General features: G+C 37.6%; 1 protein-coding gene across 2 annotated transcripts in view; it reads left to right on the top strand.

Moving 5' to 3' along the window:
- The window catches only part of ACSL3 (acyl-CoA synthetase long chain family member 3), a 65,854-nt gene extending 49,344 nt beyond the window's left edge, over positions 1–16,510 (top strand). For both annotated transcript variants that reach the window (XM_033112345.1, XM_033112344.1), the window contains 10 exons: positions 486–636; positions 1,951–2,074; positions 2,325–2,396; positions 3,650–3,789; positions 5,017–5,189; positions 7,027–7,101; positions 8,660–8,851; positions 10,345–10,459; positions 11,801–11,958; positions 15,768–16,510. In XM_033112345.1, the coding sequence (XP_032968236.1) occupies positions 486–636; positions 1,951–2,074; positions 2,325–2,396; positions 3,650–3,789; positions 5,017–5,189; positions 7,027–7,101; positions 8,660–8,851; positions 10,345–10,459; positions 11,801–11,958; positions 15,768–15,925 (1,358 nt within the window). In that variant the 3' untranslated portion in view covers positions 15,926–16,510. The remainder of the gene's footprint in view (positions 1–485; positions 637–1,950; positions 2,075–2,324; positions 2,397–3,649; positions 3,790–5,016; positions 5,190–7,026; positions 7,102–8,659; positions 8,852–10,344; positions 10,460–11,800; positions 11,959–15,767) is intronic.
- The last annotated feature ends 467 nt before the right edge of the window (positions 16,511–16,977 follow it).

Here is a 16,977-nt window from a genome sequence, read left to right as displayed (position 1 = left end):
TTTCCTGCCGCTTGCCCTCTTGCTCACTCCATGCCCCACCACGCTTCTTACTGGTCTTCACATGTGCCAAGCACATTTTTCCCTCAGGGCCTTTGCTTTTGTTTATTTTCTACTTGAAACAGTCTCCCGATTCCAGGGTGAATTTTCATAGCTCCCTGTTTCACTTCATTCAGGTCTTCACTAAAATATCAGCTCTACGGAAAGGTCTTTCCTGTCTCTCCCATTTATATATTAATAGCTTCTACCTTCATCTTCTCACCTTGTCTTGCTTTGTTTTCTTCATAGCTCTATTATACTATAGATTTATATGCTTGTCTGTCCCAACAGAATATATGACCCTTATATGCACGGACTTGATCTGTTTTGTTGACCTTTGTATGATTACAATTAATAGATGTTGAATTGAATTAACAAATGATTATGAAAAAAATTGGTGATAAGGCTAAATTTCTGAGAAGTGTGTTGTTGTTTCTTCTCCAATACAGAAAGCAAACCTCCTAGCAAACCAGCTCCCTTAGATATTGCAGTAATCATGTACACGAGTGGATCCACTGGGCTGCCCAAGGGGGTCATGATCTCGCACAGCAACATCATCGCTGGGATAACTGGGATGGCAGAGAGGATCCCACGGCTGGGGTAGGTCATGGGAGACGTGTGTGGGTGTGGGGTGGGGTCCACTGTTTATGTCTGTTGTGATGTTAAACATTTGTGTCATTTAGCAGGATGTGGTTCAGTGAGTCCTTCGAAGTCTGTTCACTGTAGGCATGTCCTTCAAAAAAGGACATTAAAATTACTTACAAAATAGTTATTGTGAAGTTTAAAATACAGTCATAGGTATTATTGTTAATAATTTTTACTTTAAAACTGCAAATTTTAACTGACTTAAATCCCTTAATTTAAATTATTTTAATTGGTGGGTGTTGCTTCTGTATTCATTTTTATACCAAAGTATATTATAATTCAGGTGAACAAATAATATACCCAGTAAATGTTTATTGAGGGTCTGTGTTCAGTCTCTGATTTTGCTTTTCAAGACAGACTCCAGTAGTAGCAGGGGAGGGTGGGTATATTGGCGTGGGAATGATGCTGGTGGAGGAGACAAGGTGGGACTTCGGGGGACTGGAAAGGAATCTTCCCAGAGATGGAATCAATATGCTGATGTCTGACCTGGTGCAGTGGTTGCATATTTTTGATGCCCCTATGTATAGAAATCACACACACACACACATAAACACACACACACATGTGCACATGTATGCACGCATGCACACACAGGTTACTATGGAATTGAATTTGGGGATGGACAGATTTGTCATGTATGCATAACATTCAGAAAAAAATTAAGAGCAACAGTTTCCTTCTGGGTTTGCCTCAGTTGCCCTTCCTAGTTTGGGAATGAGGACAGTTCTTGAAGTATATATACATAGACATTTCCTTATATAAGGTATAATTTGTTATCGTTTAATTTACCTCTCAGAACAGGACTGTCTTCTGTAAGATTCCTGGCAGGCAGTTGTGGATTCTATTTGAACTCTGTTTGGTAGCCCACTGGCATTAAAGACCATTTCCTCCTCAGATGATTTCTACTGTCCTAAAGAACCTTTCTGTTTTTTTTTTTTTCCCTCCAAACTCCTGTTTCCTCTGCCTTAGCACTTTGCTACTTCAGCACTCACGATTTATTAGTGAGTGCTGTCAAATAGGACTGGAAACAGAGCCACTCACTTAGACTGTCCACCTCCTCAGTTTTAGGTTGAGCTATAGATCTTTTCCCGAGACACCCGAGTGTCTGTGTGTGTGTGTGTGTGTCTGTCTCTCTCTCTCTACCAGGAGCAGGAAGCCAGATTGATGCTCTGAGGGCCGTTCCATGTGCCCTTTCAAGCTTGCTCCCATTGCGGTCACTTCAGCAGAGACGCACCTCACTGTGCTGCTTATATCTCCCTTTCCTTTCAGAGAGGAAGATGTTTACATTGGATATTTGCCTCTGGCCCATGTTTTAGAATTAAGTGCTGAGCTCGTTTGTCTTTCTCATGGGTGTCGCATTGGCTACTCTTCACCACAGACTTTAGCAGATCAGGTAAATTAAATGTCTGGGACTTGAGATACTGAAAAATCGTAATTATTTTTAACTCATTATCCCCCATTAGTTTGACAATATATTGTAAAGATGACAGTTAATCATTTTAAAATAAGCACTTGCCTTTTAAGTGCTTTTCAGAATATAAGTAATTAAAATGATGCATTTATAATATACTTTTTGATTTAAGAATTCCATTGAATTTTTAAAATAAGGATCGCTTTATACAGACCGCTTTTTCTCTCTGTAGTCTTCAAAAATAAAAAAAGGAAGCAAAGGGGATACGTCCATGTTGAAACCAACACTGATGGCAGCGGTTCCGGTAAGAACTGACCATTAATTTATTATTATCTGCTGCAGGGCATAAATGCTAGTGGAAATGATGCTGTTGTCAAGGTAGTTTGTGTAGGATTTATTTTTTATTATCTATATTGCTTTAAGCTCTACAGGATTTAGTCAGTCTTGTTTTGGCTTTTTTTTTTTTTCAGCTTTATATGATATTAGCTCCTTTCCATAAATAGCTTCTTGTTCACTTCATTTTCATGAGATCTCTTTGCTATTATTAGAAACCTGAAGCCCAGGACGTAGGAGAGAAGGTTTAAAATCACCTCTTTCTAAGCAAGTCGTAGAATACCGTGCCTCAGTCCTCAGGGAAAGTCTGGCCTAGGCCCCAAAAAAACTGACAGAAAAGAAGTTGGTGCAACTTTGAATTACCTGAGAAGCACTCTGCATCTTAATGTAATACCAGGCATGGGGCGGGGTCTGAGAATAAGCTCAGTGAGACACAGTGAGTTTGCTGTCTCCTTACTGTAAGTTTTATGTGGCTTTCTGATTTTGTTTGAAAGCGTTCGGAATTATCAGCTATCCGAGCACTCACATCTAAGCATAATTACATAGTTCTTCCAAAGTCAAATATAAATGGCCAGCAGTTTTGGAATTTCTGTAGGTAAATAGTTTCCTTAGTAGTAGTATCTTACTTTAAATTTTCAGTTCACGTAAAAAATATAATGTAAAATTGTGGAGGACAAACTATTTGAAGTCCTTAAAATATACTTCGTAGTAATAGCCCACGTTAGTAATAGGCCCAGCAAGCAAAATGCAGTGCAGACAAGGAAAATTTCCTGGGTGCAGCATTGAAAGACAACTAACCAAAATAACCCATGCTCCTCTTATGAGCAAGAATGTGGCACTCTGTATAAGATAAAGTAAGGAGAATTTTAAAAACTGTTTCATATTGTTGTTCATTTATTTAGTGAGTTTAAGTTTTAGTTCAGAATAAATAAGATAAAAAAGAAAAACAATATAAAGAATCAATGATATATTACTGCCCTAAGGCTTTTCTTGTTTTACTACTCATATGAGCATCCAGATATATTTGTTATTAAAAATTATTTTTACAGAAACCTCATTTTTAATCCAACTGTATCTCTCTTTTAAAAGTTTGTTCCTGCTAGAATGTCTGTCTTTTGAAATGCCTCAATGTTGACAGAAATAATAATCTGACGTTAAAATTTTAATATGTGTAAGGCAGCTGATAGTATTATTGACTGTATTAATTCATTTTTATCCATCTAGGAAATCATGGATCGCATCTACAAAAATGTCATGAATAAAGTGAATGAAATGAGTAGTTTTCAACGTAATCTATTTATTCTGGCTTATAATTACAAAATGGAACAGATTTCGAAAGGGCGTAGTACTCCACTGTGTGACAGGTAAGTACAGGCTCTCCTTCTTGATAATTTAGTCATTTTGTTCACATTAATAGCTTCACTAATTGAAGTAGTTATGAGAAATAAATTTATTTTAAAAAGTCAAAGAGACTCTTTAGAAATCCATCTTGCATAAGAATATGAACAATAAAAAATATTGCAACATTATTTGAAAAACATTTTCATTTACAGTTTTGCTGTATTTAATAGTGTGCTTATATTTTATGTGGACACATGATTTTAATTATTTTGAGAAATTGTTTCTCTTTGCCTTTCAATTTATTTCAATATAAATAAAATAGCAACAAAATATGATTAAATGTCTTGCGTCTAAAGTATTAAATGACCAATTTTACTATAAACTTGTTAATTTTTTGTTTTTGTAGTGCTAATAGAGTAAGTAGATTTAATTACAGAATAGTTTAGAAATTTGAAAATATTACTTAAAGATTATTTTTATGGGAATATTAATAGAGTTTTCAGATGCTTCACGTTATTTAAAACTTTATTAAAGTTTTTTCCTGCCTTTTAATTATCTCTTTAGTGAGACATGTACCCAACTTTGTAAAGCTTGTTAACATTATTTTTCAAAAACAATTGCCACTTAGTTTTTGCCTTTCTCAAAGTTATTTAAAAAAAACCCTTTCCTTTTGATCAAAGTAGTAAATAATCTTTTTTTATTAGCGTATATTCAGGAACATTTCAGTTAGATGTTTGAATTGGTTTAATTTACCAGATAGTTTTCAAACCATAAACACTTTAGAACTTGAATTAGTGAAATTTTTAAGAGTTAGATTGCTGTATAAAAATATATACACATTTCTAATGAAGCAAGCTAAAGCAAAATTAATTTGCTTTTAATACTAAGTTTTATAAAGACATAATAGGATTATTCAGTATTGACATAATACATATAATGATATAAAATGAATTGCTCTGGCCATTAGCAAGGGTTTTCCATTAGGATGCAAAATTAAACCTGACAATGTTGAATTCAAGTATTACTTGAAAAGTTTTTAAGAGAAAATCGTATGTTCTTTACTTGGATGAACTTCTGAAAATTAAGATTTAAGTAGTGTGTCAAGAGAATCTGTTGTATTGGCTTTGCAGCCTTGGCTAAATCATTTAATCTACAAATTTCATGCATCAAAATTGGGAGGTTAATCTCGATGATTTGGGAAATGCGATTCAGCTTTAAAATCGTGTGATTCTCTGATTAACTTTTCTTAGGTTCATTTTCCGGAAAGTGCGGAGCTTGCTAGGTGGAAATATACGGCTTTTATTGTGTGGAGGTGCTCCACTTTCTGCAACCACGCAGCGATTCATGAATATCTGTTTTTGCTGCCCCGTTGGTCAGGGCTATGGACTCACTGAATCTGCGGGGGCTGGGACAATTACAGAAGGTTAGTGTCACCCACAAAGTGGGGCTTCTAACAGAGGCTGGCTGGGTGCGACTCAATTTTTTTTGGTAAGGTTTTCTGTAGGTACATAGAAGAGTGGTTAAGGGATTTGTACAGTAGAATAACGGTCAGTTCCAGGTTCTCTGATTATTGATATAAGGTTTTACCATGTTTCCCCGAAAATAGGACCTAGCCGAACCATCAGCTCTAATGCATCTTTTGGAGCAAAAATTAATATAAGACCCAGTATTGTATTATATTAATTATATTGTATTATATTCCCAGTTTTATATTAAAATAAGACAGGGTCTTATATTAATTTTTGCTCCAAAAGATGCATTAGAGCTGATTGTCCAGCTAGGTCTTATTTTTAGGGAAACACGGTAGAATATATTAGGTATCTCTAATAGTAATTCATCTAGAAGTTTTCATTAAACTATGTAATATTAAAAACCACAGCATTCTGGAAAATAAGTTTTAGTAACAAGCATTGGCTATACTGTATACATTTATTTTCTTACATCAGTGATTAAATTTTTGTTTTTGTAGAAAATTAACGTTTTTTTTGGTTTAGTTTTTTAGTTATGTGTAATAAGGCTTAACTTCAGAAATGTTTCTTGGCGGGGATGGTCTGTGCAGCTATAGAGACAGTAGATTCAGGTCCAGAGAATGTTCAGAGTTTGTCATGATGATGTGGTTGAGGAAGTGATCCAAGTGTCCTCACATGAGTCAATCCCATAGTGTCTCATGTGTCCCTTTTGTGGAAGAAAGTTACTTTGTTTCCCAGTACTAGAAAGAGCTATGTCTCTACTTTGTTTTTTCTAGATACTGAGAGGTACTAAACCTCTTAACTGATGATTTCCCCATTTACCTTGAGTACTTCTGTGTACCGTTCTTATGCCAGATTTATCTTCATTGCTTCTGTATTTTCGTTTTTTTCAGTTATGTTCTCTGTATTGTATGTATTTTTGGAAGCTACTTCTAAGTCTTGTTTACAGGAAATAAACAAGCAATCTTAAATACATGCATATATGATTCCTTCTGAGGATCCTTCATTTCTTGTTTTAAGATTAACATTGAATGTGTGATTAATCAGTCATAGTTTGTTGTAAATAAGACTGTAAAGTGTTAAATATCAGCATTTCTGATATTTGAATGATCTTTGAGGAAGACACACAGTGCAGTAGTAACTCATGATAGTGGCGGGTTCTTTTTTTAGCAACCTTACTCGCCTGCCTGGTCTTTGAAGCCTTTCTTGTATGAATTTACACAGGGTGTGATAGTATAACTGATGTGAGGGAGGCTTCCCAGGTCTCATGTTGAAATGATGACACATGGGAGAAGGCTGAAGAGGTTATCTGTACTGCGGAGCTGCCACGTCTAATGAGAACGTGGATAGGTGTAAACCTTTGTGCTCCATGTTCCCTACAATAGGGGCCACACACTCATGAACCAGGCAGCTACTTACATGAGGAACTGGGCCCTGACGGAGGAAAATGTGATGGCTAAGGAATCGGGGGATGGGAGCAGGCCTGCCCCATCTAATGAGGACACAGCTGGGCTGGACAGGTGGGCCCGTTGTTCCAGGAGATTCCACACTCACATGTCAAAGTCTAGATTTTTAAATGTCAATAATCAATTCAGATTAAAAACAAAACAAAAAGAAAAACTCAGTGTTGGCCACACAACACAGCCTGTGGTTCACCAGTTTGCAACTTCTGTTTCTCAGGATTCTCTGGGGGTTTCTAAGCTTTGGGTTAAATCATCAGTTTTGGTAATTTAGAAAAATTAGTCAATTTGTTCACTACCTTAATCAAATATTTTTTCGTTTGCATCTTAGTGTGGGACTACAATACTGGCAGAGTGGGAGCACCATTAGTTTGCTGTGAAATCAAATTAAAGAACTGGGAGGAAGGTAATAACCTGTTTTAACCACAGAGCATGAATTTGTATAATATTAAGCTTTAAAATTAGAATTGTGCTTCATTTTCTTTTGTATTTTAGAATATAAATTACAAGTGCTCATTTTTGTCCTTTATAATAGAAATACTTTATCTAGATCTATACAAATGAATTTATTTTGCTTGTTTAATAGATGATTCTGAAGAATTACCATTTTTGTTTTGCTTATTGTTTTATTATATAAATGCAAGTAAGAATTATGCAGAACTTGAGAACTGTGCTAAATAACGTCAATAAATTAGGTATGATCATAACTTCATTTTGTAGAAACAAAATCATAAAATTGATGTTATGAAATTGACAATTTTTACATTTTTTCTTTTCCCTGAGTGCATCAACTAAGAATTATTATAAAGAAATTATCACTATAATCCATAAAAATTTCTTGTTTATGGCATTTAAATAATATTTACTTTTTAAAATTTTATTTGATTCAGTTAACACATACATATTATCTGTTTGGATACTCTTTTATCCAAAGTAAAGATAAAGATTCTAAGGCTCATGTAATTCTTCAGCTCTTAGTAGAATTAGTGAAAATGTTCAATAAATCCCCCCCCCTTCTTCTGCCTCCCTCGCCCCTCTGATTCAAGCCGTTGTTTCTCAGTCTAGTTGTGTAGGACACAGCTCCCTGGCCCAGGCTGGTATTATGAGCTTGTGCCCCTCCCGCCCCCCCACTGAGGCTGTCGGTCGGCCGCTCACAATAGCTCGTGGCAGCTCTCACCGGCTGCCGACCACTCACGCTGGAACACGGTAGGTAGCTCGCGGCAGCACTCAGCAGCCTGCTGCAGCCCACCGCAGCCCACCGCAGCCCACACCAACCTCCGGCTGCTCACAAAGCCCAGCTCCAGGGCGAGCCGTTGTTCACAATCTTAGCTGTAGAGGGCGCAGCTCACTGGCCCAGGTGGGAATCAAACCAGCGACCTTGGCGTTGGGAGCGTGGCGCTCCAACCCACGGAGCCACCCGTGGTTGGAAAATGTTCAATAAATTTAAACTTGGAGTCATTCTGAAATTATCTGTAAGGAATCTAAATATGTAGTAATTTGATTTTATACAGAGATTTATTGGTCTCTTGTTAAATGCATGATTTATTAATATTTTTATTAGTTTATTAGTATGATATTTAAGAATCTACAGAATCCTTAAAGGAATTTACCTGTAGTGTATGTAATTATTTTATATTAGGTTGGTGCAAAAGTAACTGCGGTTTAAAAGGTTAATTGCAAAAACTGCAATTACTTTTGCACTAATGTAATACAATAGATGTGAGATTTTTTAGTGTGATTTTTTTTCTTGGAATAGTAGTTTAAAGCATAAGTGCTTATGGTTAGGCAACTGAAATTTTGCACCTAGTTTTATATTGATGAATTTTATTTCTTCCTAGTATGTGCCTTATTTTCTTTGGGAAACTCATTGGATTAAAATCAGATGTCCCTGTTTATAAACTTACAGTTTGAAATTTTCGCATTATGCATATATATTGAATTAACTGTAAATGACTGTTTGTTAGGTGGATACTTCAATTCTGATAAACCACATCCCAGGGGTGAAATTCTTATTGGTGGCCAAAATGTGACAATGGGATACTACAAAAATGAAGCAAAAACAAAAACTGATTTCTTTGAAGATGAAAATGGACAGAGGTGGCTCTGTACTGGAGATATTGGAGAGTTCGACCCTGATGGTTGTTTAAAGATTATTGGTGAGCTATGTAATCATTATTTTTTTTGGAAAGTGGATGTTTCTGAAATGGTTTTTAAAAAGAGATGCTGTGTATAAGAATATATCTTTATGTAATGTCGTTATGGTCTGTTGAGTCATCCCTGGAATATAAAAATTTATAGTAGGGACCGGGTAGAATTATAAAGCTTGACATATTATGAGGTCCCCAAATCTGTTCACCAGTGCTAGTTTTAGTTAGTACTAGATAACCCTTACAGAGTTAAGTTCCTCATAGGGAGCATTCACTTCTGTGAGATCTTTGATAACTAGAGGTTTTGGACAGGGCTCTGTGCTCCTGTCGGAACCATGTCCTTGCATTGCCTGTGAGAAGCAAGGCAGGCCTGGCAGCTCAAGGGGTGCAAAACACCTGCCCCTGCTGCTCTTCTGAGGTCCTTTCTCAGTTACTGGCTTTTCTAGCCCAGTCTTGCTGACAGAGACCTGGGAGGCAGTGAGAGGCTCTTCCGTCAGCTCCCCATTACCTAACCTGTTAGCCCACTGATTGACCGAATGAAAGGGGCCTCGAGCTCATTATCGTCTTACCACAGATCGTAGGTTAGGCCTTCTGTCACCCTATTGCAAGAAATTCCTCTCTTGCCTCGTTTATCCCATTAAAGCACCTTCTCACTGCCACGGTGTGATGACTAGACACTGATCTATCTCCCTGGGCCATTTTCCTGCTGAAAACCCCATAGTGGCTTAGAGGCTCAGGCCACCTCTCCACCTTCACCTGCAGTTGCTTCTGCCTCCTCTGCTGTGGTGATTTGAGTTGCCCCTCTGTTCTGTTCTCTGCCAGTGCTGGTCCCCTCTCCCCCAGCCCCACTCAGTCTTCCCTCAGGACTCAGCTCTGGCCTCAATTGCAGGAATTCTTTCCATAGCAGCAGGTCGGAGAGTCTTAACACTTAGTATACTCAGTACCCTATTTTATTGAAGCCGTATGTTTTTGCATCCTACATCTCCAGGTAGAGGATGATCTTTCAGGTGGCACCGAGTGTATTTATTGCCTTCTGGTGTTAACGTATGTCTGGACCTACCTGTTCAGCAGAACATCCCTGAAGCCCTGATATTGGGTCCCTTAATCAGAAGCTAATTTTTTTTTTGTTAAATAAATTTTTACTGGGGAATATTGGGGAACAGTATGTTTTCCCAGGACCCATCAGCTCCAAGTCAAGTCATTGATTTCAGTCTAGTTGTGGAGGTCGCAGCTCACTGACCCATGTGAGAATTGAACCCCGGATACCTTGGTGTTATGAGCACTGTACTCTAGCCAACTGAGCCAAAGTGGCCTCCCAGAAGCTATTTTTTTTTTTTAAGAATATATTTAATAGTACAGAAATTAGGCTTTAATATTATGTGCTTTTAATTTTAGTGTAACTATTATAATGAACTTAATTGATAGCAAATTACTTAAGGAATGGCCAATATTTATTCATATTATCCTCCATGTTTTCCCCTCCTGGCCTTTATCTCGCACAGATCGCAAAAAGGACCTTGTAAAGCTACAGGCAGGAGAATATGTTTCTCTTGGGAAAGTAGAGGCAGCATTAAAGAACCTCCCGCTAATAGATAACATTTGTGCATATGCAAACAGGTAAGTAAGAAAGTAGAATTCATGCTACTTTGACTTAAAACATTTGGTGTGCTGCTGGCATTTTCTTCCTATATGGCCTTCTTTGTAAAATTGTGCCAAGAACTCTTCCTCCTTATCTGTTGTCCCCTAAACGGCCTCTGCTATTCACAGCCGGAGCTGACTTGTTGTGCCGCCCTCCTCATCTTCCTCTGTGTCCCTGTTTTCTGCTCCACGGCTCCTGCAGGCTCCTGTGTATTCAGGAGGGGAGGACAGTGAAGCCCCCCCTCCTTCTTGCTGCCTTGGTGCCCAGCCACCTGGTTCTCTGCATGCGGTAGCTTCCAAAGCCCGTCCAGAGGAAAGGGGTGAAGGAGGAAGGTGGGGGCTGTGTTCTTACTACCCTGCCCTCTGGGGACCCTGGCCAGGGCTGAGGGCTTCTGCCTTAAGCTCTGTCAAGCCCTTGATGGTTTAGAGGCAGCCTGGAAGGAGAGTTTGAAGTTAAAATCCCAGAAATGCATTCTTGGGAAATGTATTGTAATTGGCTTGCCATTCCGACTACATTTTTCTGTAACAGCTGCAGGTGGTAATTATTCTCTGGTGTTAATGACCAGGTATTTTGTGGCCAGCCTAGGAGCCTCACTACAGCAGTGGACATAATTATTATTACGAAAAAAATAAGATCTGGTATCAGAAGATTCAATTTAGAACCAGACTTTAAGGGATAGCCCCAGTTAAAGATTTTATTACATTGATTTATAAATGATTCGGCCTTTTAATGAAGTATTTTTATTAGTGATGCAGTGGTTCTGGGTTTTACTTGTGTGGAATTAACCAGAACTGTCCTCTTCCTGATGCTGCTGCCATGTCTTCAGGTTACTGCCTTCAGCTGGCACACTCAGTTCCTCTAGCAACAAAAATTCTCTCAAAAGAAGGAAATAAATATAGTCACATTACTTTGATTGGCTGCCAGGTTTCTTTAGGTGCATTTTCTAATTTACATTACTTTTTATTTTTGTTTAACCTGTTGACGTGAATTACTGATTTTTTTAAATATGAATTTTCTAATATTTATAATTTTCTTTTAAAAATGTGTACATAATAGTTATGCATAGTAGAAATTGATCATGAAATGTCAGATTGAGGTTTATTTAGCAGTGAACTCTGCCAGAGCAGTGGAAAGTGTTATGAATCAGACGGTAAAATTGGCTGTTACATGAACTAAGTATTCCATGTACCAAATATGCCTCATGTATTTTATTCAAAACAGTAAAGAGTTGGTTACTAAAATGCCAGTGTAATCAGTAACTGCAGTTAACGTGGTATTCCATTTAGTTCCTTAGCTAAGTTATCCTTTGTATTTTTCAGTTATCATTCTTATGTCATTGGATTTGTTGTGCCAAATCAAAAGGAACTAACAGAACTAGCTCGAAAGAAAGGACTTAAAGGGACTTGGGAGGAGCTGTGCAACAGTTGTGAAATGGAAAATGAGGTACTTAAAGTGCTTTCTGAAGCTGCTATTTCAGGTGAGTGAGTGTTAAACTGATTCTGAGAAGTGAGATGGGAGGAGAGTATTTAAATTTATTTATCCTGTTACGTTACAAGGCTTAGGTTACATCGTTTCCTGCTCAGAAACCAATGGTATTTTCCTGCCATTAGTAGATAGAAGAACATACTTCTCAGCCCCCATTTCAAGCCCTGCTACAGGACACACAAGCCATCCACGCCCTTGCCTGATGTACGTGTGTCAGAATGGTCTCGTCTCGGAGGCTTGTTTTCTGGGCTGGCCCTTTTCTCTACTTTCCTCAGCTGTCTCCTGGCTCAGCTCTTAGCGAATTATCCAAGACTCTTTTTTACACTTTCTACAGTTAGTGGACTGGTAGTTGGTTTTAGTAATATGTCATATACTGTGTGTGTGTGGGTGGGAGGAGGGGGGGGAACAATGAGACCAGTTTAATGTTGATTTAATAAAAACAGCTATATCTTCTGAGTCATCAGCATTAAGTACAATACAAGTATGCACTTTTATTCTCTTAATATTCACGTTTATGAAAAATATAAATTGAATTGAACCAGGTGGAATCATTACTCTCTCTGACCCTTTATTTCAGCAGTAATTACGTTTTGTTATATGTCAGCTTGCAGATAGTTCCCAAAAATATTAGGCAGCTTGAAACCTTGGATTGATGCTAAATTGAGTTAATAGACATTGATTAGAACATAATTTCTAAGTAAGATAGCGTACTGAAACATTTAAGCATAATTTTAAATTTATGTACTTTTTTGCTTATTTCTAAATTTTATTTATATTTTTAACAGCTTTATTGAGCTAAAATTCATATACCAAACAACTTGTTTAATGTGTACAAGTAAACAGTTTTTGATATATTCATAGAACTTTCCAGCCATCACCACAATCAGACCAGTTTTAGAACATTTGTCATCACCCCAAAAAGAAGTCATGTGTCCATTAGCAGTCACTTCCCATCATACCCCAAACCTCCTAGCCCTTGGCAACCACTAATCTATTTTGTTTCTATAGATGTGTCTATTCTGGAGATTTGTATAAGTAGAATCATACAATATATGTTTTTTTGTGACTTGTTTCTTTCACTTCGCATAATGTTCATCCATGTTCATTCGTTTCCTTGTAGCGTGTATTAATACTTCATTCCCTTTTATTGCCAAATAATATTCCATCACTTGGATACGTATCACACTTCGTTTATCCATTCATCGGTTGGTAGACATTTGGGTTGTTTCCACTTTGGGCTGTTATTAAATAATGCTGCTACGCACATTCATATACAGGTTTCTGTGTGGACATGTTGACTTCTCTCGGGTAGATACCTAGGATTGGAATTGCTGAGCCTGTTAGCCTTACGTTGGGCCTTTTGAGGAACTACTGTTTTCCAGAATATTTTTTCCAAACTATTAAAGTGGTGGCACTCTTTTCATTCCCACGAGTGTCACGTGAGGGTTCCAGTTTCCCCACACCCTTGCCAACACTTGTTATTGTTCAGCCATTTGATTCTGGCCATCCTCGTTTAGTGGGTGTGAAGCGGTATCTCACTGTGGTTTTGATTTGTATTTTTCTGCTGGCTAATCTTGAGCATCTTTTCATGTGCTTATTGGCCATGGTATATCTTCTCCGGAGAAATGTCTATTCAGATCCTTTGCCCAGTTTTTTAATTTATTTGTCCTTTTATTATTGAATTGTGTGAATTCTTTATATATCTATTCTAGATACAAGTCCATTATTAGGTATGTGATTTGTAAATATTTTCTCTCATTCTATGAATTGTTTTCACTTTCTTGATGATACCCTTTAAAGCACAACAGTTTTAATTTTGATAAGGTACAATTTATTTAAATTTTTTCTTTTGTTTGTGCTTTTGGTATCAACATCTGAGAAACCATTGCCTGCCTAATCTAGGCCACAAAGATATACCCCTGTGTTTTCTAGTTTCTAGTTTTAGCCCTTATATATAGGTCCTTAATCCATTCTGAGTTAATTTTTATATGTAATGTGAGGAAGGGATTCGGTTTCATTCTTAAGTCAAATCTCTATTACTCAGCTTTACAGCACAGAAACAGAGGTGGGTAGCGTATGGAATTGGTATGCATGGCTGTTGGGGGCTGGCCAGGCACAGCTGGCGATCGGTAGGGCAGACTGCTGAAAGGGTGGACTGGAGTCCTCAGGCCGGCACGAGCTGAGGCTCCTGCTGTCCACAGATGCCTCAAGCTCTGCTTTGAAGGCCTGTTACTGACTGCATCAGACCCCCTAAGATCATCTAGGATAATTTTCCTCACGTAAAATGAACTGATTATAGACTTACCACATCTACAAAATACCTTCAAAGCAATAAATACCGAGATTCGTGTTTACTTGAATAACTGGGAACTCCAGCGCCGCTGACACATAGTCTCACTGACCATCACCCTGGTCAGCCTGGCACCCGTGTCCATCTCCTCAAACCATAGTTATTTCCAAGTAAAGACAGCAATAAAGTCAGACTTGTGCCTAGCATACCTGGTCCAACTGTTCTGTGTACAGTGGAAAACACCTTTTTACAGAAGAGGACGCAGACCGCCTGCATGACTTTTACTCTTCTCCTTTCATAGCCTATAAGTTAAATACTGTGATACCACGTTAACTTATTAATACATGTTATGATAGCCAAGAATAAGGAGAAAGAAAACAAAAATACGTATACAACAAAATAAGGAAGCAATGCTCATAATTATCACACTCCTCCTTTCCCCAGTTGGTCCTGTGCTCATCGCGGTGTTTATTTCCCTCCAACACTGGGTTAGATGATGGCGAGTCAGGTCATGCAGTGCAGTGCTGAGCAGTTTGAAATTTCAAAACTTCACTTGGTCTTCAGTGCTTGCTTTTTTCTCTCCCCTGTGTCTCAGTACCGTCAGACTCTGTCCCTGAAGTCCTGTGGTCTGAGCCTTGCTGCTTCTGCGCATGGTGGTTTTTCCTCTTGGAAACCACTCCTAGACTTAATCTTTGAAGAATAAAACCTTGTTTGTTACCGCTATGTTTATTTTTACAAGTTAGAATTAATGTATCTCTTTGTTTCCAAGATACTTAGAGACCTGACATTCCCTCCCTCCAACCCCTCCCCCCTCCACTGTTGAGAAACTACTGAGTGTCAGACATTGTGTTGGGGACACAGTAGTGAGTGAACATTGTGTCCTTCATAGCTTTTACATGGAGTATCCTGGTTCAGTGACAAAGAGCATCTTCTCTTTAAACCTTTATTACTTTTTAGTTTCTAAAGGGATTGTGCTTCTTATAATAAATTCAAAGAAAATAAATAGGTATAAAGTAAAAAGTGACATTCCCTCCTTCTTAATCCTGGGTCCTAGGCACTAGAGGTACATACAGTTTAGAATTCGGTGTGTATCGTTCTTATGCTACACATCTAGATGCATATAAGTTTATCTAGGATTTAAAAAAAACCTTGCCTTTTTTAGCCTAACGATATATTGCAAAAATTTTATATGTGCAGACCATACAGATCTAACTCATTGTTGATGACTGAATTGCATTCTGGTTTATGCCTGTATCGTAATTTATTTAACTCATTCTGTTGATGGACATGTATTTGAAAGTTTTTTGCCATTATAATTCTGATACCCATCTATATTTTTAATTATATTAGTATTTCTGAGGGAAAGATTGCTTAGACGTGAATTCATGAGCAGCTGGGGAGCATTTGATGGGTGCTGAAAGGACTAGGGAATTTACACTATTTGCTGAGAATTGTAATTGTACATTTTTCATGACTTTGAATTTACTCTTGTTGTTGTTCTACCATCTCAGCAAGTCTGGAAAAGTTTGAAATTCCAGTGAAAATCCGTTTGAGCCCTGAACCATGGACCCCTGAAACTGGGCTGGTGACAGATGCCTTCAAGCTGAAACGCAAAGAGCTTAAAACACATTACCAGGCGGACATTGAGCGAATGTACGGAGGAAAATGATCCTCTTTCGGCACCAGTTTGGTACAGGGAGCTCAGAGCAAATAGGAAAATACTTGAAATGCATGTCTCAAACTATGAGGCAAACTCCATTCCTCATGGTAAACCTAAACTGTTCTTTCTCATGACATCACCATTTTTAACTGACAGGATGAGTAAAATATTAAGACAGCAAACTTGTGTCTGTCTCTTCTTTCTTCCACCTTCTTGTAATTTGCTCCACCACCTAGGACTGCCCTTGTCAGCATGAGGACTTTTCTGAATCGTACTGAGGAACAGTGATTTTAAAACCTCAAGTTTTTAAACATGATTTATATGTTCTGTATAATGTTCAGTTTGTAACTTTTTAAAGTTTGGATGTATAGAGGGATAAATAGGAAATATAAGAATTGGTTATTTGGGGGGCTTTTTTACTTACAGTATTTAAAAATGCAAGGGTATGGATGTGAAATTATGTAAATTTCAAATGCTTATGAATCAAATCATTGTTGAACAAACGCTTTGTTGCTGTGTAATTATTGTCTTGTATGCATTTGAGAGAAATAAATATACTCATACTTATGTTTTAAGAAATTGAGACTTTGTGAATATATGCTTGGACAGCGTCTTTATATATTTATTTTTATTAGAAAAAAATGAAGTTTGGTTGGTGCTGCATGAAACAAAACAGCAGGAGAGGGTTATGGCATGACAGTAAGGAAGAAAACACAGCCAGTGTAGCACCAGTGGATAATTAGTCTCTGGTAGCTTACCGTCTAAATATTCAGTCTTCTAGTTAGCTGCTGAAATTAGGAAAATACCCAAACTTTTAGAATTGGAAGCAATTCATTCTAAAAGTTACACAGGGTAAAACTTAGAAAACAAAGGATAGAAAGTTATTGTTCATTTCATTGACCATATGTGAATTGAGTTGTCTATATTTATGACACGTTAATAATGGAAATTTATCCTACTTTTAGTCTAGATGTTTAATCTATTTCGCTTCAAAATTAGGATTCTGTTTGCACTGGTTTGTGTGTGCGTGTGTTAGTGTCTGTTGGTAGCTTATTAAAAAG

Source organism: Rhinolophus ferrumequinum, chromosome 8 (genome assembly GCF_004115265.2).
Source record: "Rhinolophus ferrumequinum isolate MPI-CBG mRhiFer1 chromosome 8, mRhiFer1_v1.p, whole genome shotgun sequence".
In the NCBI taxonomy this organism is placed as follows: domain Eukaryota; kingdom Metazoa; phylum Chordata; class Mammalia; order Chiroptera; family Rhinolophidae; genus Rhinolophus; species Rhinolophus ferrumequinum.
Note: the sequence above shows the minus strand (reverse complement) of the source record. Positions and strands in the feature narration are given on the sequence as shown.